We start from the raw sequence: 25417 nt of genomic DNA on the forward strand, positions 1-25417 counted from the left end.
CTAACTACTTCATAGCATTAGAATGTTGAGTCTTGGCTTTGCGTGTTAAACAACATATGACTTCAGTTTTAATTATTTGGTATTTTAAGCCTACGTGAGACTTAGATTCAGGGTGGACCAATATATTAGTGAAAGAACACAAGTGAGGCTTTGCACATACTGCACTGGTGTCACATCTAGATCACTGAGATGACTGACTTGATAATGGCAGTCTGAGTAGCAAAATTGTCTCTAAGTTGCACGCTTCATGTGCTCAGCCTTTTACAGTCTTATTAATTCAGTGGTACAGCGTAAAACCCTGTGCCATGTTCACCTTTCCTGTGCATATTATTTGTCTGCAGAAATTACTAGGGATCTTTAGTTTAGTTGATTTATCATAGAGACTGCAGATTAACATAAATTTATGAACCTAAAATCTGGATGAAATCCATTTGTCAGTGAACAAGTTTATTTTAATACAATAAGAAAAGTATAATACGGAAACAAGTATTATTATCTCCAAAATGTGGATAAAAGCATCCCAGAGTTCTGCACTCATCCACTTCTTGGCATTTTAGGTGCTTTGTCCTCCATGGGAGTATAATAAATCATGTGGCAAGGGCTTACTCTCCATGAGAGGAGTGAGTGACCAGCAGAAGGGTAAGGCCTTTACTAGTTAATTCTTTCTAGTAGTATAGTTAGATCCTTCTGGAATTTGCCAGTCTGAAATGAAGTTAAGTATTTGATGGAGAACAAGGGTGAAAGAATGATATCCTCTTGTCACTATCCCCATTCTGTTTCATTACCCTCTAGTCTGCTTTTGTCAAATGGTACTTTCCTTGTAACTCCACATTTTGAAAGGATGACTCTGGTTATCCTCAGTGAAGTAACCCCAGGTATTTCTTTATCTATCCTCTTGATTTGATTTTTCTTTCTTTCTTTCTTTCTTTTTCTTTCTCTTACACTTTGATCTCCATGGCTCTCAGATTAGATGTCTGTTTAAGAATCCAAAAATATCCTTTACTATGCCATGTAGATACCATTCCCCTATACACTCAACTCCATAGTCTGAGGTGGCAGGTTTTGCCTGTAAATTCAAAGCGGGGCTCTGGTAAAGCAGTGTAATGTAATGGCAGGCCTTTGACTCAAGACCCTCATGACCGGGTCACCTTACTTCTCTATGTATCTTTTTTTTTCCGTTAATAAAAATAAGATATTTAGACTAAAGAATTTCTTCTAGTTCTAAAAATCAGGTCTTTCCTAAAATAGGTCTCTTAGCTCTTTGAAGGATGACCATCTCTATATTACTTTGCAAAGTAGTATTCCTTTTTTATCTTAACTTACCCTAATGTTGGAAGTCTGGGAAATCACTTTGTCATTTGTACCCCTCTTTATAATTCCAGTATTTTCCTCTCTAATCACCCTATTCTTCCCTCTTTCACTGCAGCTTCTCTAAGTTGGGATTAATAATGTGTTATTTAAGCTAGGTATATTGACTATACCCTCATGGTTTTCGTTTCTTGGAGCAGAAGTGCTGTCTTCTTAAAAGAAAATAATAGATAACATATCTGTTATTATAAGTGTATGCCAGTTATTATTGCTGCATAACCAACCACCCAGAATGTAGTAGCTTAAAACAAATTATTAGTGTGAATTTGCAATTTGGGCTGCCCTCCCATGAGGAAGGTTCATATCTGTTTTATGTGGTACTGACTGGAGTAGCTAGACATCGTGTTAAAACGATCTACTCCAACATGGCTCGTTCACCTATCTGGCAAGTCGGTGCTAGCTGTCAGCTAGAAGCTCAGTCATGGCCAAGGGTCAGAGGCCTCAGTTCTTCTCCACATGGACCTTTCCATAAGGACATCTTCACAGGCTGCTTGGCTTTTCTCATAGCATGGTGTCTGGACTCTAAGCACAGTATCTCAAGAAACAGGAAATAAGTACCAGTGTCTTATCAACAGGCAGATTATTTTAATAGAAAATGTTTTCAGTACCTGCTATATACAAAGCACTGTGGAATACAAAGGGATTCACAGATGAAGAGAACAAAGCACAGGCTCTGCTTGCAGCGGGGTGGACAGTTCTGTTGAGACAGTACTGGGGGTGGTACTGAAAATGAGCAGATGTGTGCTTCAGTAATGCTGAGAAGTGAATGAAGGGGTAGAGATACCAGGAGTGCTTAGTGCAGATTGAAAATAAAAAGACCCAGAATTTCAAACCGAGGTATTGCTGTTATAGTGTATGAATCTTCTATCCATGAATTACATCCAGGAAAGACTTTTTCCCTTTTCCCTTCTTGTTGTTTCTTCATTAGTGAGCCCCCCACCCACCCCAGCAGATGTTTATTGAAGGTTACTTGCTTTGTGCCTTGTACTAAGTAAATTCTGTAGGGCATATAAAAATATGAGAATTGTCCTCAATTTTTTCTCCCATTCTTCCTAAAAGAATTTTAAAAAACTATATACCTCCTTATACATTTTTTTTTTTTTTTTTTGAAACAGAGTCTCGCTCTGTTGCCTGGGCTAGAGTGCCGTGACGTCAAGCTCACAGCAACCTCAAACTCCTGGGCTCAAGCAATCCTTCTGCCTCAGCCTCCCGAGTAGCTGGGACTACAGGCATGTGCCACCATGCCCGGCTAATTTTTTTCTATATGTATTTTTAGCTGTACAGATCATTTCTTTCTGTTTTTTTAGTGGAGACAGGGTCTCACTCTTGCTCAGGCTGGTCTCGAACTCCTGACCTCTGAGTGATCCTCCCACCTTGGCCTCCCAGAGTGCTAGGATTACAGGCATGAGCCACCGCGCCTGTCCCCTCATACATTTTTAAGTTGGCATATAAATATTTTTATCTTACAAAAATAATTGCAAAGAATGTAATTTCCAGTGTATTCTATTAATATTTTAAAATAAGGTTACTATAGCCCTCTTTTTAAGATGTATACAGGCCAGGCGCAGTGGCTCATGCCTGTAATCCTAGCACTTTGGGAGGCTGAGGTGGGCGGATCATTTGAGCTCAGGAGTTCAAGACCAGCCTGAGCAAGAGTGAGACCCTATCTCTACTAAAAATAGAAAGAAACTAGCTGGACAACTAAAAATAGATAGAAAAAAATTAGCCAGGCATGGTGGCACATGCCTATAGTCCCAGCTACTTGGGAGGCTGAGGCAAAAGGATTGCTTAAGCCCAAGAGTTTGAGGTTGCTATGAGCTAGGCTGATGCCACGGCACTCTAGTCCAAGCAACAGAGTGAGACTCTATCTCAAAAAAAATTAAGGCCAGGCACGGTGGCTCACGCCTGTAATCCTAGCACTCTGGGAGGCCGAGGCGGGTGGATCACTCGAGGTCAGGAGTTCGAGACCAGCCTGAGCAAGAGTGAGACCCCGTCCCTACTAAAAATAGAAAGAAATTATCTGGCCAACTAAAAATACATATAGAAAAAATTAGCCAGGCATGGTGGCACATGCCTGTAGTCCCAGCTACTCGGGAGGCTGAGGCAGGAGGATCACTTAAGCCCAGGAGTTTGAGGTTGCTGTGAACTAGGCTGATGCCATGGCACTCACTCCAACCCAGGCAACAGAGCGAGACTCTGTCTCAAAAAAAAAAAACAAAAAAAACAATAAAGTAAAATGTATACAGTAAAATCTAAAAACCATACTGATTGGATATCTGCCATCACTTGTTTAAAAAATACAAAAGCTCTTTGTTAACTTTTGGAAGTTTTACATGGTTCCTGTTTTTCCCTTCAAACTATTTGTATTCTGTTTTCCCCGCAGAATTTTGTCCTAATGTAAGATAGTTTTATGCTTTAAAGCCTTTTATTGATTACCAAAGTTACATCTCTGCAACAAAAGATGTTTATAATTTTAAATTTAGAATTTTAAAAAATTTTCTGTGACTTTGGACCCTGTTAATTTTTTAAATTCTAAATTATGTTATTGTTACAGTTATTAATATGTACCCAGTTAAAAAAATAAGTTCTGAGATATAGAAACATAGGAGGTAAAATTTTATTGGAAATGTGTATCTTAGTGAATGACATGGGGCTTTTCTTTTCCCTTCAATTAATTTATGTATCTCGGGATAAATAAGGCTTTTTTGCTAGAATAAGCTAGGGCTCAGCATCAGTCCTTTCCTTGTTTTATTTTTAGAGACTAGTACCGAGAAATCTTATTCAAATAAGAAAGTAGGAAAGGCAGGAGTTTTGTTACAGCCGTATACAGAGTTTAGGGGTTCCTAAGACCAACTTCACATTCAGTTGTTCAATAAAAGGACTCACTGAAAACTCACTAACAGCTGTTCCAGACTCCCTGACAGCTGTTATAGTTTATTAAAATAAAAGAATACAGATTAAAATTAGCCAACAGAAGAGGCTCATAGGACAGAATCCAAGAGAGTTATTGTGTAGAGCTTCCAGTTACCCTCTTCCAGTGAAGTTGTAGACAGTGCTAAATTCTTCCAGTAGCAATGTGTGACAGTACACGTAGAGTCTTGCCAACCAGGGAAGCACACTTGAGCCTTGGAGTCTAGAGTTTTTATTAGAGCTAAATCACATAGATACAGTTGACCACCTGTGTGGCTAACCTAAGTTTCCGGCTCCTCCAGAGGTCAAGCTGATGCCACATGCCCCACAGCTTCCTGTATAAATCAATTGTTAGCACAGACCATCTGGCATGGCCCATGGCCTCCAGATAAACAGACACTCTGATCAGGCAGGACATTTTAAGGTCGTAGTGACTACCTCCCAGGAGCCAATGGCTAAGGCCAGCCCTCACTTTGGGCAGGGTTAATTCTTTACCACATACCATATCACTCAGTTATTAGAACTCATTCCTATAATGTACCAAAAATAACATAGTAACTTGTCATTAGGATTTTTTTAATGATCAGCTGACATTTAATTTTGTTGGGCCAGGCACAGTGGCCCACACCTGTAATCCTAGCACTTTGGGAGGCAGAGATGGGAGGGTTACTTGAGGCCAGGAATTCAAGATCAACTAATTTTGTTGAAAGCAAACAACTGGAAACTGACTCGCAAAGGGATTTGTTACCCATTCATTAGAGCCCAGTTAGACACCAATATTTGGAAATCTCCCTTTGATGCCCCAGTGGTTTACTGTAGTTAAGACTCCATATGGGTAAGAGCTATGTCTTTTGTAAAGTGGGAGAAGGACGGTTACAACAGGAGAGATGGGAAAGGAGGATAAGCTTTACATCACCACTTGAGTGATTCTCCAGCAAATCAGTTTTTTGAAGGGGGAAATCAGTAAGTTGACAATGTAGAAATTAATTCCCTTAAAACTACCCCTTCTGTATACCTCTGGTGAAGTCTTCATGTAACCCCAGGGATACTTTACCCTGGTTTGAAAACCACAGGTATATGATATGGCTAATCAGTTAGCAAATATTTATCATTCATCGTAAGGAGTTATTACTTAAACATTGAAAGCCGCATGTGTCCAGAAAAGGTTATGTTAAATACTGGAGACAGAGTTGGTTATAGAATTTTTAAAAAGAAGATTGAAAAAAAATATATATATATATATGAGTCACAGTCCCTGCTCTACAAATAAATACCCATAGTCTCATTGGGGAACTTAGATAACATACATATTACAAAAAGATTAATAACCATTCAAGGCAGTAAATGATCATCACAGCTAGTGGTGGGAAGAAGGACACTTCTAGGTGTGAAAGGAAAAGTATGGTAAGTGTTGTGAGCTTTCAGTTAGGCCTTGATTCCTCTGGATTTCAGATAGCTAGAGAATAGGGTTAGGGAGGGCATTGCAAATTGAGGAGGAGCAGAGGCAGTGTAAGAGTGGTTAAGAGCAGATTTGTATTGGAATGGTCTTCTCTCCAAATCCTCTTTGTCGCTTATATATTAATAGCTGTATTATCTTGGGCAAGTTATTTAATTTGTTGGAGCTTTGGATTCCTTATCTGTAAAATGGGATAAATACTGACCTAGTAGAATTATTTTGAGCATTAAACTGGATGACATCTACAATCCAAATGTCCCAGAGTTCTTTGGCCTTTCAGGGCTACTTTTTCCTTTGGTAGCCAAGTAAGCATATCTGAATTGCTGGCCTGTAGGAAAATATAGGCAGTCCGGACCCTTTCTTTCAACTTTGAAGACCCCCTTGGAATTGCTGTACATACATTCTCTTGGTTGTTGGTTGTCACCTGTTGCTCCATGGTATTATTCCAGGTTACTCCTAGAATAATGAGACTGCTGTTCTCTATTAAAATGATGATGTTAGGATTACATGGCTTCAGAAATGGGCAGTGCGGAAGAAAACTATACTCCCCGGAATATCTCATTCCATCTTCCCAAGCTTCATCATTGTAACCTGTACCATAGAGACCATATTGCAGTCAAAGCTTTACTAAAGTTTTTTGTTCATCGTTAAACAAGGGTCATTACAGCACCTAACAGGAAATAACGTAAGGAACTTGACTGTTCCCAAAATTCATCAGCTCTACCCTGTAACAGGGATCTCTCACTGGCTTCCTTCACCTTTGCCTCTAATCTGCCCGTATTGGACCTGTTCCCTCTCAGATCAAAACCTCCTCTCTCAAGACCCTCTCTTCCCTGAGTCCCAAGATTCCTAACATCTGTCTTTGCTCACCCTCAAAAGAACCAAAAATTTAGAAAATTAAGAAATTAAAAATAATATAAATCTCTGTACCCAGGGAAGACAAGCCTTTTTATTTTATTAAACAGAAGATTTTATCTCCTCTCCTCTGGAGGAGGCTCTGGTTCTCAGATTTGTGTATCCAAATGCCCCATTAGAGTTTCCACAACAAAAGGGCTTAAAATGCAGATGCCAAAATGACTGCTAAAAAGGTTAACTTTTTTGGTTTCTGCTACACATAAGGACTTACCACAATGTCCAACAGCAAGAAATGCTCAATAAATTATTTTTTAAGTAAAAAAGAGTCAGTATAAGCTCTGCTTTAGAAAGATTGCCCTGTCAGCGGGAAATGGACTGCATGAGGTGGGACTAGGAGCACAGGAGCACTGGGAGCAGTTAGGAGATCTCTGCACAGTGTGGACTCCCCACAGTCTATGGTATATAGAAATCCAAATACTAGTGTTTTATTTAAACTTTCTATTGACGTGTAATATATATATAACTTATCTACAAGGTTTATGCTTTGCCTTTTTTTCTTTCTCCAGATAATTTTTATGGTGGGACGAGGATACCTATCTCCAGATCTCAGTAAGGTACGGAGTAACTGTCCAAAAGCAATGAAGAGATTAATGGCAGAGTGCCTCAAAAAGAAAAGAGATGAAAGACCACTCTTTCCCCAAGTAAGAAAAATCTTCATTCTACCTAAAAGAACAGAGTAACATTCAAAGGCAGACTTTTGAGCACTTTTTCAGGCACACAGTTTGTATTTCATGAGTTTGGATTCCATGTGCTGACTCCAAACAAGCAAACACATGAAGATGATTTTATAAAGGTTAAGCAGTGGATCACCTAGAAATTTGGGGTCCTAATACAAAATATTCAGAAAGACTTTGCATTTGTCTAGTAGTTCTCAAACTTTTTGGTCTCTGAACCCTTTTTCACATTTAAAAATTATTGAAGACCCCTTCCAAAGAGCTTATGTTTATCTAAATAATAACTGCTATATTAGAAATTAAAACTATGTTTTAAAAATATTTATGAATTTATTTAAACATAATAATAAAACTAACACATTAAATAACATTTAGATAAAACAATTATATTATCCAAAACAAAAAAAAAATAGTGAGAAGAGTTGTATTATTTTACATTTTTTGCAAATCTCTTTGCAAAAAGAAGACAACTGGATTCTCTACTTTTGTACTTTTGTTGCAATATGTCACATCATGTCACCTCTGAAAACTCCACTTGTAAAATAATGACAGTAAAAAGGATAAATAATATCTCATTGTTATTTATGAAAATAGTTCTAACCTTGTGGATCCCCTAGACATCCACAGACCACACTTTGTGAACCACTGCTTTAATTCTTCTCAATGGTAAAATAAACAGATGCCAAGCTTCCCTTTAACTAGGTCTTTTTGAGGGGCATTTCCACCTAGGGCAAAAAGAAAAGGCAACTGTCAGCTCAGTCAGCCTTTCTCTGATTCTTGATAACTCTTTGCCTTTTGTCTTTTCATGTTGTTAGGCTACAGCCCTGAAGTTAATAAGCCCTAAAAAGAACTGAAACTAAGTGCCTCAACAAGCTTAGAGTTTATTTATAGTAGATATTTGTAATATAAATGCAGTGTTTTCTAAAGCTTAGGAAGTTCTTGATAGCACTATATAAATATGCCTTGATAAATCAGTACAGTTTCAGGTGGGAAATGCTGACTTCCATAGTTACTCTCCCACCATAATTACTACAATTTTCTTTTTTGTGAACCTTTATGCCTTTGAATAAATATCCAGTCCTACCTGAGTTACTTAGAAGTCATTACTACAGGAATGAGATTCATTCAGCCTTTATTTTTTATCTAAAAAAATTTTTATTCTTCTGTAAATAATTAAAGAAGATAAAATTTATGGCTTTAGGTTGTTTGGGAATTTTTTTTCATTTGTTTTGTTTTTTAATTTAAGAGTCAGGGTCTTGCTCTGCTGCCCAGGCTGAGTGCAGTCGTGCAGTCGTAGCTCACTGCAGCCTTGAACTCCTGGGTTCAAGTGATCCTCCTATCTCAGCCTCCCAAATAGCTGGGACTATAGGCACTCACCACCATGCCTGGATAATTTATTTGTTTATTTTTAGAGATGGGGTCTTGCTATGTTGCCTAGGCTGGTCTTGAACTCCTGGCCTCAAGCAATCCTCCTGCCTTGGCCTCCCAAAGTGCTGGGATTACAGGCATGAGCCACTGTACCCAGTCAAACTGATCTTGGGGTTGCCTCAGAGAGGTTAAATGTTGAGTGGTTAGATAAATGTTTTACATATTGGAATTCTCAGTTACTATTCCTTTGAGGAAGAGTTTTTGTTTTTGTTTTTTTACTCAGAAAACCTGGTTTGAGACTATCCCAGTGAAAGGCCAGTGTTGTTGACCATGTCAGCATGAGCTTGTATAGTGTTCTCTTTCCACATCCCGGGTGCTAGGGTTTTTTTATTTGGCATGCTTGATTTACATTAATAATGCAAATTACATCCTTAGGCCCACTTTTTAAATGACATTAAAAGGAGCAAAATCTTCATATTTCTAAATATAAGATTTCATTAATTGCGTGGTATCAAAAAATGAAATGCATGTATGAATTTTTCAGATTATTTGAGGCTACCCCTTTTATGTACTATTGCTAAATTTTCATTACAAGATAATCATTTCGTACCATACTATTAATGTGGCACATAAATTTTAAATAGTTAAAAGATCTATATGTAAAAAGCACAACTGTAAAATATGAAATTATTTTTATGGTCTTGAGGTAGGAAAGGCCTTCCTAAGGCAAGAGACAAAATCCAGAAGTTATGAAGGAAAAGATTAGCAGATATGACTACACCAACATTTCTTAACTTTTATGTAGTAAAAATAACACTGAAAGATGAAGAGAAAAATAATTGTAGCATATATAACAAAGAGTAAATATTTATAGGATACAGAGGACTCCTACAAATCAAAAAGTAAATGACAATCAATAGAAAATGGGCAAAATGACATGAATAGATGATTCACAAAAGAAATACAAATGGTGAATGTACTTAGGAAACGGTGAAAAGATTTTAGTAGCAGTCGGTAAAATGCAAAGTCATACAACAGGGAAATACATTTTAATTTTGCCTCTCAGATTGCCATATCCAGCATTGGAAACACCGTTGGGAAGAGAGGAAGAGCATTCTTTTTAAATTTTTAAAGTGTTGGTGGGAATGTAAATTGTTCAGCCTTTTGGAAGGACTTGATCCATAAATTTAAAATACTCCAAAAAATCTATTCTACAGAACCTACTTCCATAAGTATTCAGATATATATAAGAATGTGTACTATAATAGGAAAAAATCAGAGACGTAAAGACTAAGGTAGCTTTGTATAGATGGCATGGATATTGGTGAGGGAAAAGGAAAACAATGCAGAAAAAATATATGTAGTGTGCTACCACTTTAAAGGGTGGTGTGGTGGTCTCTGTTTTCATACGTGCATAGAAAAGGTCCAAAAGAAAGTATAAACTCTAACAGTGGTTACCCCTGGAGGATGGGATTTAAGAGCCTTATACTTCTTACTTTATAAGTTTCTATATTATTTGAATTTTTATTACATGCTATGCTTAGAATTTAAAAATCTTTGCAACATTGCTTACTTCTCTGTCTTATATTAATCATTATAAAGATTATATTTCAACTTAAAAGTTTTGGTAGCTCAGAGCAATAATAAAAATAATAATAATGGCTGCTAAAGTTTTACTGAGTACTACTTACCATAGGCCAGGCGTTATGCTGAGCCCTATAAACATGTGTATGCCTTGAAGGGTCATACATAACCTGTTTCTTTGTACCTTAAAGTATGTGAATTTTTATGTTTTGTATATTGGTGTCTATACAGTTCTCCTGTCTTCAACTCTTGGGTTGTCACCTGTCACTTCTCTTGTGCCCCTAGCAGTCTGAGTCAGTGGGGTTCTGCTTTTAATTAGGTGTATATAAGACAATTCCCATTGCTAAATTTCTTTAAAGGGTGAGTTGCTGATAGTTCTGTTTAAAGATGGTCATGTAGTGCTGTATTTATACTCCCTCTTGTTCCCAAAAGGGACTTGCAGTCTGTGACAAATAGGTTTTATAATTGGTTTTAAATTTTTATTATTTACTGTTTCAAGGCTGGCAAATGATCTAAAAACACAAACAAAAGCTAAGTATGAGTTACTTTCCCCATTCAGTTTATAGAGATAAAAGCTGTAGTAGTTTGGTAGTTTTCTTTTTAAGAAAATATCAATTTCTTTGTAAATATTTATGATAATACTGAAAACTATGTAAGATTTCAGGTGCTTTCTTGTAAAGTATGATGGGACTTTCAAAGATTTACACCACCCAGATTTTCATTCTTTCTGTTTTTTCTTTTTTCTTTCTTTTTTTTTTTTTTTCTTTTTTTCTTTTGTTTGTTTTTGTTTTTGTAGATTCTCGCCTCTATTGAGCTGCTGGCCCGCTCATTGCCAAAAATTCACCGCAGTGCATCAGAACCCTCCTTGAATCGGGCTGGTTTCCAAACAGAGGATTTTAGTCTATATGCTTGTGCTTCTCCAAAAACACCCATCCAGGCAGGGGGATATGGTGCGTTTCCTGTCCACTGAAACAAATTAAATGAGCAAGAGAGTACAGGAGAGTAGCAACAAAAGGAAAAAAATGAACATATGTTTGCTTATATATTAAATTGAATAGAATATTCTCTTTTTTTAAGGTGAACCAAAGACCACTTGTGTGTTTAGGGACTAGATATAATTTTTTCCCAATCTAAAATTCATACTTAACATTGGATTTTCAACATTCAAGGGTTGAAATACACAAACATTGCTGAAAAGTGGCAGTGCCTCTTCTAGAGGCTTTACTTCCTGTTCCAAGTTTGTTTTGTTTACTTGGTTATTTTAATTATTAAACTTCAGTTTTCTCTTTCAGTTTTCTCATGCAACTTTTGTTGTTAGCTGTCACACGTCCATTAGGAACTCCAGAGGAAAAATATTCCTGTGTGTGTGTTTGCAGGTGGGAAGTTGGCCTGGGTTAGTTAAGGCAAATTGAACAGATCTAATTTAGGAAGTCACTAGAATTGTATAATCCTATTGTTATTCTCAATATTTTTTCTATAACTATTTCTTTTTACTACAATTTGGAAAATTCAGATATCCTTTATCTCCTTGAAGCGGTAGACTGAATTTCTTTTTATAAATTGTGGGGATGAGTGACCAAAGATATTGTGGAGAAGTGGCACGTTTGGCATGAGTAAAATGGTTTAACTTTGGGTTTTTAGTGGGCAAATGTTATAAATTGGATTTCCTTTTGAATAATATTTCTTTATATATTAAGAATGTCTTCCATGTGTAGAAGTCAAATTTTCCTGAAAATGCATTTCTACCTTAACACCCCCCCCACACACACACACAAAACAACTTCATAGAATTCTGTGAGAACTTTCAGATTTGTTTCTCTATTAGATAACTCTGGTTGCTACACAACCAGGTAATAGGTTTTCAAAAGTTGTTTTTACTTTACTTACCTGTCATGATGCATATTTTAGCAGTCACCTTATCATTGTATCTCATAAAATTTCTGTCCTCCTTTTATTCTTTGCTGAGCGAGATTCTGCTTATGATGAATGAATACTGCTCTCTGTTTTGTATTTCATAGTATGAAGTATCTGTTAGCACTATCGCTTACTCTCTGCTGTGTAGAAAATGACTGAAATGTGGTAGTCAGTGTTTTCTTACTGTGATTCAAAGAGATGAAAAGTGAAAGCACAGCATCGCTGTGGTCATAACAAAGATGCTGCCGTCTCTACTTAATAGTCAGCCTCTTACTCAGTTTGGATTTGTCACGATTTTTAAATACAGCAACAGTTCTTTTTCCAGCAAGCAGGCAGCATCTGCATAAATGCCATCCTTCTTTGAAGTCAATAAAGAAGAAAATTGGGAAGACTTTTAAATTAGCTTTTAAGTACCACAGATAAATTTTTGAAACATTTTATTTGAATAGCTAGATTTCATCCAGGCAAACCACTTAGTAATAATTATGGCAAACCTTTGGCCCCTCATTTAGAGAGCTTAAGATAAGTAATGCCATTGTGATTTCTGAAATAAATTGATGACTTTCAATTTAGGTAAGATAGTGAAAAAGAACATTTCTCATATTTTAAAAAATGAGAATAAGAAAGGGCTAAAAGAATGTAACGTATTGGAATGTATCAAAATGCATGATTTCTGAATCCTCTAGTGATGCTAAAGATATGATTATTAGTAATTGTTAGATGAGGTTTTATTTATTCACAAATAAAATAGTAGGCATGTAGCTGACAAAGTTTTTACAAAATTTATAATTTCCCAGTATACTTGCCTCACTTTTATCTTCCTTTCATTGTTCACTCATTTTGCCCCCAATATGCTGACCTGCCTACTCCCCCACTATCTGCATTTGACTCCTTTCCTTTCTTTCTTTGTCTCCTTTGCCAGAGGGCGTGGCTAAACTCCGTAGAGCTGCTCAGAAACTCATTGTGCTATCCATAGATACTAAAACTTGCCTCCAAAGGATCACATAGTATTTCTACTCTCCCTTCCAAATTGGGCCCAGTTGGAAATGTTATTGGATGAACATTGAAAATATAACATGTCGGCTGGGCATGTCGGCTCACACCTCTAATCCCAGCACTTTGGGAGGCTGAGGTGGGAGGATCACTTGAGCCCAGAAGTTTGAGACCAACCTGGGCAATGTAGTGAGATCCGGTCTCTACAAAAAATTTAAACATTAGCCAGGCGTGTTGGCAGGCGCCTGTTCCCCTAGATAGTCGGGAGGCTGAAGCAGGAGGATCACTTGAGCTCGGGAGTTGGAGACTGCAGTGAGCTTATGATCATGCCACTGCACTCCAGCCTGGGTGACAGAGCAAGACCCCATCTCTAAATATGTATTTTTAAAAAAAGAAAAAATAAATGACAGGTGATACATTTAGATAACATGGATCCAGAGAAATAGGAAGCAGTAGAATTAAATCAGTTTCCCTTTCTGGTTTTTTTTGTTGATTTTTTTATACTGAGTTTTAAATATATTCTCCAAATAAAGAAAAACATGATTTTTAAAAACCATATGTACAGTTAATCTCTGAGACTAGGTAATTGCAACAGAAGGACATTCATTCTCTTGTGACTGCTTCTTTCCTAAAACCTGAGCCCTTTTATATTTTTTTATTAAAGTTGATTTCCTTTTTCAGGAGGCAACCTTTTTATAAAATTTGTTTTACATTTAAATTTTACTAGTCAATCATGAGGAATAAGATTTGTATTCTTGATTTTTAAATAGTTTAGGGATCACAGGATTCAATCAAATGCTTCAGGTTTGTTTATTTTCAGGTATTATACTAGCCTTTTAAATACTAAACCAATAGTTAAAATCATCCTCTCTAAAACAGTGGCTTAAATGGCCTTTCTCCCAAGTGGGTCACTCTCAATTAAAGGAAATTATCTGCTTTTTTTTTAATATTATGAAATGAGTACTTCATGACTAAAACATTTCATCAGTATAGTCTTAGTTGATTGAAAATTATTGAATTATTGAACATTTCGGTAGCACTTTTTGTTTTACTAAATATCTTATCTCTCCTGTGACTGTTTCTCAAAAAATTTAAGCAGCCTAGTATATGTATGCCAAAATGTTTCCCATTCTTTTGAAACTGCCTGGAAGGTCATCACAAAGTCAGAAAGGGACTTACTCTGGTTTCAGTTGACTGTCCCCTTACATCTGAAGCAGTGACTGATCTGTGTAAGAAGTAACCTATTAGATTTTTCATAGCATATTTTATCTTTGAGGAAGTTTATCAAATTGCATGTATAATGGTCATTGAAATACATTCCATTCCAGAATAAAGAGTAATTCATAATATTTTTAAACTAGTTAATAAGTCATTAGCTTTCAAATAAACCACGGTATTTGAGGTGTCTAAAATCAGAGTCTTGTTTTTGAAAGCCTTCCCAAGTATCCTCTGCCATATTCCTAAATAAAGTCAAATGGAAAATAGAGTTTAGGTTATCCTCAACCAGAAATGAGGGAAAGAAAATATTTCATGTTGGCCTCTAATTGGTTTTTCTGTTAATTAAATTAATATACCCAGATTTTTTTTTAAAGTCACGAAGAATAGCTAGGTGTTCATTTCAAATAACTTCACACAAGCAGAGTTGGCTCTTACATCAAATAAAATAGGGTAGGAGGTGGAATAGTAGAGATTTCCAGATATGCAAAAAGGAATAAGAAAATTTTTTTTTTTTCCAAAAGCAAATTTATCACCTGTTTTACTCCCATCTTTTCCTTAAAATTCTCTGTGATTTCAGGGACATTTATAAAAAGAGTTTTATTTTATTGATTTCTAAAGTATGAATTCTTTTTTACCTTTTTTCCCCCTTGGACCCAAAGTGTGATTATGAAAAGAACTGCATTCACTTAGAAGCAGTGGACTTGGTAGAATGGTCTTTAGTGTTTGCTTTAATTTGTATTTGGTTTGGAGTTTGTTAGTAAAATTTTGAACTTTGTGGGTTTTTTTTATTTTTTTATTTTTAAGGCTAATATAAGTTCTTAGAGTATAACACTGTTGAAAATGAAGTGTCTAATTGTTATGAACAGGAAACATCTGAAGTTTTTTAAAGTATTTTTAATATGTTATGTAAGATTTGGCTTAGATATCATCATATTCTAATATTTCCTCACTTAACAGATGAAATTTAGCCATTTTTGTAAAGATTTCTATTATGTCTTATTTTCACATTGGCTTCCTTTAATGAAATTTAGATTCTGCTATATACAGTGACTGACCATAAGAATGTTGCAAATCACTTTAACGAAATATATTAAAATACTGAAAATAGCAACCTTAATACCATAATGTACTCAAACTATAAGCAATGATAGCGAGAATGTTTGTATATTTCTAGAGTCTGTATTTCTAGAGTCAACATAATAGCCTCCCATAATTATGCTTTAAATGTTTTACTCTCCAAGATGTTAGTAATTTAATTTAGCTTTTTTTTTCTTTTTGATCAGTGCCAAACTCCCCAATCCTTTTAATTTTAAATATGAGGAAATTCTTTTACCCTTCCTTGATCTTTTGACTCAAAATACCTTAGTTAATTGCTTGTTAAAAGGAATCCTTGCATGGAAAGAGGTAGTATGACTATCTGCAGTCCAATTAATAGTTGTATTCAGAGTGGGAAAATAAATTATTAATTATTGACAGTTTAAGGGCTCCTGGGTCTTGGAGCCAGCACCTAAGTTCCCATTCCAGCTCTGCCATTTTCTAGCTGTATGATACCAGGCAAGTAATGTGACCACTCCAAAGCCCAGCTTGCTCATCTACGTAATAAAGATAATAGCATCCACCTCAGAGGGTTATCATGAGGATCAGATGCAAATGTGTCTAAGGTGTTCAGTGAGGTGCCTAGCATATGTCAGGCACCCAGACAGTCACTAATATTATCAGCTTACAAATCTGAGGATTCAGTCAGCCAGTCATTATCAATCTGTTGTTTGTTGAGACATGCCAATGTTATCTAGCAACCAGTTGGAATTAATAACAATTAGAAATTGGATAGGTTATTCCTGGGTTAGTTAAATAGTGAATCCTTATAAGTGGTTGCTTGGGTCCTCATCAGAAGCTACTATTGAAAAATGATGTTATGACTGACAAATTCTGATAGTTGTTAGTTACTAACCAGCCCCCAGAAATTAACTAGAGTGTGTATTATAGAAACTGGCCTTTAATTACAAGTAGAAGCCGTGGACAAAATGGTGGAGATAAAATAATGACTTGAAGCCCCCAAATTTGGTAATTAAAGGAGTGTTGTGCCTCAAAGGGACATTGTGGTTTAAAGAATCCCTTACGCTGATAATTATGTTTGGTAACATGTGCCTATATTTAATTTTTTGGTAGTTTGAAAGGTGAAATTAACAGAAAATGAAAGGTCTGGATTTTCTTTCCCTCTGTCAAATGTGTGATATAGACTAATCATTTGACGTCTTTTTCTTTTGCAAAATGATAAAATTTCTTCCTCTTCCTTCCTAATAGTATTATAATAATATAATATGATAGGTGAAAATGAGTTGATAATTCAGGGGGAAAGTATTCTACAAATTGACATTACTATTTTACAATTAGTGTGTGAGAAATTTTGTTTGTTGGAATTGTTTTCAGCTTGATCAGAACCATATCACATAAAACCCATCTGGGAAATTATCTTCAGATGATATTTAATTGATATCACTGAACCATATTCTACATATAAGTTGGGTCTTTTCATGGGTTTTGGCCATTTTTTTTAAATTAGTGATGCTGTTGCTAGATTTGTTATAACTAAGTCACCTTTCAGTGAGGTTCAAATGAGGCTTTTCTGTGTCTCTGGGTTGGGATAACTTTTTTAAAATTAGCTCTTGTCCTCCCCCTACAGGAGAATTTGCAGCCTTCAAGTAGCCACACCATCATGGCAGCATCTACTCTTATTTCTTAAGTCTTGTGTTCGTACAATTTGTTAACATCAAAACACAGTTCTGTTCTCAAATCTTTTTTTAAAGATACAAAATTTTCAATGCATAAGCTGATGTGGAACAGAATGGAATTTCCCATCCAACAAAAGAGGGAAGAATGTTTTAGGAACCAGAATTCTCTGCTGCCAGTGTTTCTTCTTCAACACAAATACCGAGTGCATACAAGTCTGCCCACTCCCAGGAAGAAAAAGGAGAAACCCTGAATTCTGACCTTTTGATGGTCAGGCATGATGGAAAGAAACTGCTGCTACAGCTTGGGCGATTTGCTATGGAAAGTCTGCCAGTCAACTTTGCCCTTCTAACCACCAGATCAATATGTGGCTGATCATCTGATGGGGCAATTTCAATCACCAAGCATCGTTCTCTTTCCTGTTCTGGGATTTTGTTGTGGAGCTCTTTCCCCTAGCCACCACCGGTTAATTTCTGAGGGATGGAACAAAAATGCAGCTTGCCCTTTCTGTGTGGTGTGTGTTCAGTCCTTGACAAATTTCAAAATGGAGCTTTTTCATTTAAATGGAGGATGAGCAGTGAGGAGGAGATACATTTTGGTGTAGAGGAAAAGGGCATGCTGCATCTTTTTCCTGACCTCCTGGGTCTCTGGCCTTTGGTTTCCTTGCTCACTGAGGGGTCTGCCTAACCAAGCAGGCTGGAGACTGCTGGCACACATTGCCTTCTTTTTCACTGGGTCCAGCAATGAAGACAAGTTCTGGGGATCTTTTTCCTCCACAGTGTAGCAAATTCTCAGGAAAATAATGTTTATATCTTCCTCCTAAGCTCTTCCAGTCACCAAGTACTTATGTGACTACTTTGTCCAGGGCACAAAATGCCATGGCAGCATCTAACTAAAAGCCTACAAAACTGCTTAATAACAGTTACGAATGTGAGAAATTTATGTAATTTAAATGTAAGGTACAGGTTTTAATTTCTAAGTTCTATTTTTATTAAAAAGAAAATAATTTTCAGCTTTAATTGAATTGGAATAAAATAATACTTCCCACCAGAATTATATATCCTGAAAATTGTATTTTTGTTATATAAACACCTTTTAAAGAAAGGTCATTATCCATTTCTCTACCTTAATATGGGGAGTCCTAGCATAATGACAAATATTTATAATTTTTAAATTAACGGTACTTGCTGGATCCACACTAACATCTTTGCTAATAATCTCATTGTTTCTTCCAACTTCTTCCTATACTACATCCTACATCCTCTTTCTAGTCTTTTATCTAGAATATGCAACCTAAAATAAAAATGGTGGTATCTCCATTCATTCTCCTCCTTCCTTTTTTCCCAGGCCTGGTCTTCAAAAGGTTGGGTAATTTGGCAGCTGAGTTTCAGGCAGAAAATAAAGCAATTTTAGGAATATTTGGAATGAGGGAAGATGTGGGAAGCCTATCATCAGTTGTTTTTGTAGAAAGAGCTGATGTGGTATTAAGAACCTAAATCTTTCTTATCTTTGCACAAATGGAAAATATAACCTAGTCATAGCTTCCCTTGGCCTTTATTAAAGGGTAGTATAAATCACGGTAGTGACTCTGGATGTATTAATGGCAAATTAATGGAATTACCTCCCTGAGTCTAGAATCAGGATTTGGGAATGTAAATCAAATCAGATGTACTTAACCCAACCAAGCTATAGCCAAGGTATCTGAAAGAAATTAGGGCCTAACATAAATCAGGGAATTAGAAATTGTTATTTAAATTTTTCAGATTGTAACTCCTGGCCCTGCTGTGTATCTTTCAGCCTACTAAAAGCTCACTACCATTAGATGGTTTTTGCTAAAATACCTGTATTCAGAGGAAGGCCTACTGAAAACTTCATGGATTTGTAAAAGCTTGTCCTAGTAAAATGGAAAAGATCCCAAAGTTAATTCATTTGAAAAGCAATGTGTTTTTAAGTCTTGCATGAGCAGAGCAGTGTCGTCCAGAATTCAGAAATTGTAAAGATGGAAATGAGGTGTGCTGATTTGAAGAGCATCTTCTGGGTACGATGCTGCCTCTCTTGAAACGCATTCGTTATTTTTTCTTTTTAAATATGTCTCTGTAGATGCTTTTAAACATGGCTGTGTTCCCTTTACCAAGATTGGCTTAAAGTCTCCCTAAGTGAAGAGTGCTGGGCTTTAAGAGCAGGCGTGTGTTCATTCCGTGTCCTGCTGCGTGGCAGAGACGGGAGCCAGTACGGTTAGGGAGGAAGCTTAGCATTTGAGTTTTCTAAACAAAATTCAGTGTAATACTATTTTTTTCTTCCCTTTCATTTTAGAATAGGTTTCTGTCTCACTTGAAAAGGGGGAGCAGACTTGATCTTAAATGTAGCTGTACCCAGAAGCCAGGCTCGGGGTATTCAGAGATTTTTATAGAGATCTTAAAAAATAAAAAATATATATATTAAAACCTCCCTTTTCTTTCTTTTTTCCATCAGATAGTTTTTTTCTCTAGTTTACAAATGACATATGAGTTTTATTTGCTTAATGTTTTTTGATGCTTAGACTACAGATAGACTTGTTGAGCTCCTAAGAAAATATAAGGAAGAAGTCCTTATTTGTGAAAAGCACTTTATGAGCAATTTGTATAGACAGTATGTGGCTGCTTCACACTGATCATCTTGTAAGGCTATAACAGTCTTGTCTGTAAAGTGCTGCAGTGCCTTCTGTAGTGTATTTTATTTTTGGTAGGGAGAGGTGAAGCCTTCTGAAAAATTTGAGAGCGACTATAAAAGATTGTTTTTAAAATGTTGTATTCCTGATGGACTTTTTTCATCATTAAACTAGAGTCTAGGGCCTAGATCTTTGCCACTGAAATTATATTGACCCAAAAAAGTAGTTTATAAAAAGGATTTGTGAATAGAAAAATCTAAGGTGATCGTTTGTTCTGTGTGCACCTTAAAAGAACATTCTGTCTAGCTGTCAAATTCTGGTTCCTGAACATCTGTCCCTGATCGTATGTGAGATCTGATAGGACATACTAGGGCATCCTAGAAAACAAAATCCCATATAAATTATATGTGTTATATTTATGTTGGTGTTGGAGAAGAAAGAGCATTATATAAAGAAATAATGTAAGAATTCAGCACTGTCAACCTGAAATTTTGTAAATACTTCCTAGCTTCTGGTTTGGTGCAGTCACAGCTGTTCGATCACACCGTGTTACCTTGTATCCGTCAGGCAGCGAGCTGCTGCATGCCCCTCCTCGGATCTCACCGCCGTCCTGCTGTACATCCACCTCGCCCTCCGGCCGCTTGCAGCCTCATCTCTAGCTTTAGTTTGAAACACATTGCAGGGTTCAGGTGACCTCTTCAAAAAACTACCTCCTCAGAATGAGGTAATGAATAGTTATTTATTTTAAAATATGAAAAGTCAGGAGCTCTAGAACATGAAGATGATTTAAAATTTTAACTTTTTTGTGTACTTGTATTTGAGCACTCTCGTTTTGTCCTAAAGGGCATTATACATTTAAACAGTAAAACTGTAAAACAGTGTAGCTCAGAGTATCTGAATGTTGTTGAAAGTGGTGCCAGAATCTGTTTAGGGGTACGTTTCAGAATCTTAACCTTAAGTCAGTTGCATGAAATTAAATAGTTATGGTATCACTTCACTAACAGTGATATAATTTTAATTTTCAGTAGGCTTGGCAAGACAGTACATCTTCATAATGTTAGCCACAGCTTTGTCACATGCACAGATATTTATACAGAGAGACTGCCCAGCTAAGAGGGTAGAATGATTACCCTTTCTGCAAGATTCTCTTCTTTGTCCCAGTTGGCATTGTTAGTGCTAGAATATCAGCACCTTGAAACTAGCAGATTCCAACCACTAGATTATAAGAAACCATAGCCAGAGATGGAAGGTTTACTGTGAGTAAATGAACAGCAAATCGCTTACAGGTCATATATTGAAATGGTGTAGGTGAGGCTCTAGAAAAATACCTTGACAATTTGCCAAATGCTCTTACTGTGCCTTCATGATGCAATAAAAAAGCTAAAATTTTAGCAGAAATCAGTGATTTGTGAAGAAAGCAGCCACTCTGGTTTAACTCAGCTGTGTTAATATTTTTTAGAGTGCAATTTAGACTGCAAAGATAAATGCACTAAAAAGTTTATAGCCAAAATCACATTTAAAAATGAGAAAACAGACAGGTAAATTTTCAGTGAACAAAATTATTTTTTTAAAGCACATAATCCCTAGTATAGTCAGATGTATTTATCACATAGAGCAGCTAGGTTGAAAATATAGTTCAGTGACATTTCTAGAGAAACTTTTTCTACTCCTATAGGTTCTTCAAAGCATGGAACTTTTATACAACAGAAATGTTTGACAGAAATTTCGAGAAACCGCTGTAGTTTAGAGTTGAAGTACTGTATGCTGGGCAGCAATCATGTATTAACTTAGAAGGGGAAATTAAAAATATAGGACAGAATTTGATTTTATCAGTTTCCAGAGTACTGCTGCCAACCTAGACACTGATTTTTCAGAGTTTGAAATACAAACTTGCCTCCCAGGACTTGTTTGCAAATAAAGCTGGACTGCACAAGTAATCCTGCTGCGGTGCGCTGTGGGGGCCGGGGGGGTCTCTGGAGGCGTCCTTTCTGACCTGGTTGGTGTCACTGGACGTCCTCCGTGGTGTGGTTCTCGTATCTTGTTTCATTTCTCACCACCCCCAAGAAAGTCGATGTATCGTCTCCAGCGCGTCCTTGAGATGTTTTATTGAGATGTGTTGCTGATGCCTGTAGGTAGTTGAGCCCCAGAGGAGGGTTGTAGCATCCCTGCCTGCAGAGGCAATGATTTGTAGGTTTGGCCAGAAGAGAGTGAAGTGGCCAGTGTATTCATAGTCCATGTTGCTAACTCTGGTAAAATTGAAAATGCTGTTGTGTTAGATTTTTGTTATATTAGTACGTTAGACAAAGTAAGCTTTGTTTTATTGTTTTCAAATAACCCATTTTCACTTCTGTTTGGGCAAAGGCATTAAAATTGAAATTCAGTCCTAATTTTTATTAATTGTGGAAAGGGTAATTAACAGTTCCTATCAGGTGTTTTTAAGGTAGAAGAGGACAAATTGAAGTCCTAAAATCTTCTATCATGGTAACAGTGCTTTAAAAAACGCATAGGGACAAGTTAGTCCCTACCTCAACAAAGTGATTAAAGTAGATCCTTTATTTCAGCATCCACAACAACTGTTAACCTAGTTTTATTAATTATTAAATCAGGTTTTTTAATGTTACTTTTATTTAGCTGTTTTGATAAATTACAATGATAGGACCAGTTGTGTATGAGGACACAGCCATTGTAAGCCAGTGTATCCATTTTTTGTGGTGCATTTTTTTAAAAGAATTTTGTAGATTGAAGTGCTACTAAAATGTTTATTCATGTTAGTATCAAAAGAATTTTGTGTGCAAACCATCTGCTTCTCCTGGCAGGCTGAGTACATTCTCCAGCACCCATGAGCACTGGTTCTCATCCACAGTGCGTACGCCAGAGAGGTGGCAAGGGAAGGGTCTGTTTACAGGGGTGGGAACGGGAGTTATGATTAAGTTGCTTAGTCCCAGGTTTGTTTTGAAAATTTGTTGCATTTGTGTATTAAGACTTTTTGAGCTCACATGTGTTTTGGTGGAGTATGAGTTACATAGATGGAAACTGCAGACTAGGATAAGCTACAAAGCTCACAGACTAGGTAGGCACAGACGTAGAGAAAGTAGACCAAAATGGGGTGAGGTGGGAGTAAGTCTGGGGATAGGGAAAAATTAATGGGAGGGTAGGGAACAAACTATTAGTACCTGAAATAAAATGTAAGAGTGCAATAAGTGTGCTTTTTATTCTAAGCTGTGAACGGTTTTTTTTTTTAAAAATCATTCCTCCCTAATACATTTGTGTATGTTCCATAGCTGATTAAAACCAGCTATGTAAACATATAATGCCTTTTTATTCGTGTTAATTACCAACATAAGTGGCTAACCTTTGTCTTATTTATCTTCATGTTATATTAGTTTACAAATGGGTGTGTGCGAGTATGTTGTACCCTTTTCCTTCCTTCACCTGAAAATGCATTCATTGGGTCCTCTGTGTTTCCTTTGGCCATGCCACATGGTCTAGTCTCGGTTTGGCCTTCATGATATCGCCTGATTTGAAGGACTGTATCACAGTGATATGTGTTTGTGGTGATCTCATTTGTTGGTTGTACATCTGATCCTTTCCTCACACAGCAACTGCTGTTTTTCCTAAGATAGGATCATACAACTGATCAGGGGATTGAAGTTTATCATTCATCAACATGTGTCTCTTTGAATTCTATTCAGTAGTTGTGATTGCTCTTTGGTTTAGACCAAGAAAAAGGAAAATCCTGCCTTTTCATGTATTCCTTGGTTTGAGGACAAGTCTCCTGCAAGGGAGAGGAAAGGGAAATGTTTCATATTTGAACTGCAGTGAATTAATGGCTCTTGTTTCACCACTCCAAACCTGTGGCAATTCACATACACATTCCTCTCTTCTCCGTTACTGCCAAAGGTTTGGGTTTAGTTCACTTCAGTTCCACTCAAGCATTGTGAAAAGGTTCTCATGGAGTCTGGGGTATGCCCAGTGAAAAGATGGGGACTTTTTAACTGTCCACAGACCTCTCTATACCTGCTTTGCAAAAATTATAATGGAGTAACTATTTTTAAAGCTTATTTTTCAATTCATAAAAAAAGACATTTATTTTCAGTCAAATGGATGATGTCTCCCTCTTGTCCCTTAATCCTCAATGTTTGCTTGAATCTTTTTTTTCTTTTTTTTAATCTTCCCCATACCCACTTCTTGATACTTTGGTTCTCTTTCCTGCTCAGGTCCCTTCATTTGTACTTCGGAGTTTTTCTCATGTAAATTTGTATAATGGAAAATATTGTTCAGTTTGAATAGAAAGCATGAAGAATTAAATAAAAAAGATAGCTGAAATTCAGATTGAAGAAATTTATTTCTGTGTAAAGTTATTTAAAAACTCTGTATTATATAAAAGGCAAAAAGTTCTATGTACTTGATGTGAATATGCGAATACTGCTATAATAAAGATTGACTGCATGGAGAAGTCTTTATGAAGATTATTTTTCTATCACTATTACGTTCAGTAACAGTAGTCAGCAGTTTTGACAGTTCTTCCAGGCAGTAGAAAGACTGAGAAATAATCATTTTTGTTTCATACATAATGTTGATTACCGCTTGGTGGGTAGAATTTAAAGTTGTCAAGATTCACACCTGGCACATGATACATGCTATACAACATGAAGTGGTAACAATCTTTTGTCAGGTATCGGTCAATGACCCTGAAATATTTTTTGAGATTGTGACCTGATATATCTAATTTCAAATGGCTGCTCTCTGTATGGTTTTGAAGTGTGTGCTCTAATTTAGTAATTGAAAATGGAGTTTATCTGCAGAAATTCACCTTAGAATTGTATTTTTTCAAACTTTTGACACAACTTACATTTTCTATAGTAACAGTACGTACACTAACGTACATATTTGAAATTATGTTGTCTACTTCAGTTTTTAAAATGATTGATTCAGTGAGTTGATTTTGTGTACTTCATTTCATGACCTGAAGTTTGAAAAACACCTAGAGTTATCTTCAGACAAATGTATTAAATTACTGGGCAGTTTCCAGAAGAGGTAACTAGTTTTAAAACTTCACTTGGAAACCTTATGTCTGAGAATAATATGAATGAACAAAAAAGTCTTTAAGAGGGCATGTGTTTGAGGAATCTGGTTTCTGGTCTTCACAGCCGTCATTCCCCCCTCCCTAATCATAAAATGCTGTCAAGACTTAATTGTGGATACTTGGGAGACTGAGGCAGGAGAATCACTTGAGCCCAGGAGTTCGAGGCCAGCCTGGGCAACAGAGTGAAACCTCATCTCTGAAAAATAATTTTTTTTTTTTTTTGAGACAGAGTCTCTGTTGCCTGGGCTAGAGTGCCATGGCGTCAGCCTACCTCACAGCAACCTCAAACTCTTGGGCTCAAGCAATCCTCCTGCCTCAGCCTCCCAAGTAGCTGGGACTACAGGCATGCGCCACCATGCCCGGCTAATTTTTTCTGTATTTTTAGTTGTCAGGTTAATTTCTTTCTATTTTTTCATAGAGACAGGGTCTCGAACTCCTGACCTTGAGCGATCCTCTTGCCTTGGCCTCCCAGAGTGCTAGGACTACAGGCGTGAACCATTGCACCCAGCCTGAAAAATAAATTTTTTTAAATATGGTTTCAAGACTTCAGAATT

At 36.6% G+C, this 25417-nt stretch overlaps 1 protein-coding gene across 3 annotated transcripts in view; it reads left to right on the forward strand.

The window, feature by feature from the left end:
* Positions 1–24230, forward strand: part of BRAF (B-Raf proto-oncogene, serine/threonine kinase) — a 140632-nt gene extending 116402 nt beyond the window's left edge. For all 3 annotated transcript variants that reach the window (XM_045565260.1, XM_045565262.1, XM_045565261.1), the window contains 3 exons: positions 7156–7290; positions 11072–11225; positions 17084–24230. In XM_045565260.1, the coding sequence (XP_045421216.1) occupies positions 7156–7290; positions 11072–11225; positions 17084–17106 (312 nt within the window). In that variant the 3' untranslated portion in view covers positions 17107–24230. The remainder of the gene's footprint in view (positions 1–7155; positions 7291–11071; positions 11226–17083) is intronic.
* The last annotated feature ends 1187 nt before the right edge of the window (positions 24231–25417 follow it).

Source organism: Lemur catta, chromosome 11 (assembly GCF_020740605.2).
Source record: "Lemur catta isolate mLemCat1 chromosome 11, mLemCat1.pri, whole genome shotgun sequence".
NCBI classification, from domain to species: domain Eukaryota; kingdom Metazoa; phylum Chordata; class Mammalia; order Primates; family Lemuridae; genus Lemur; species Lemur catta.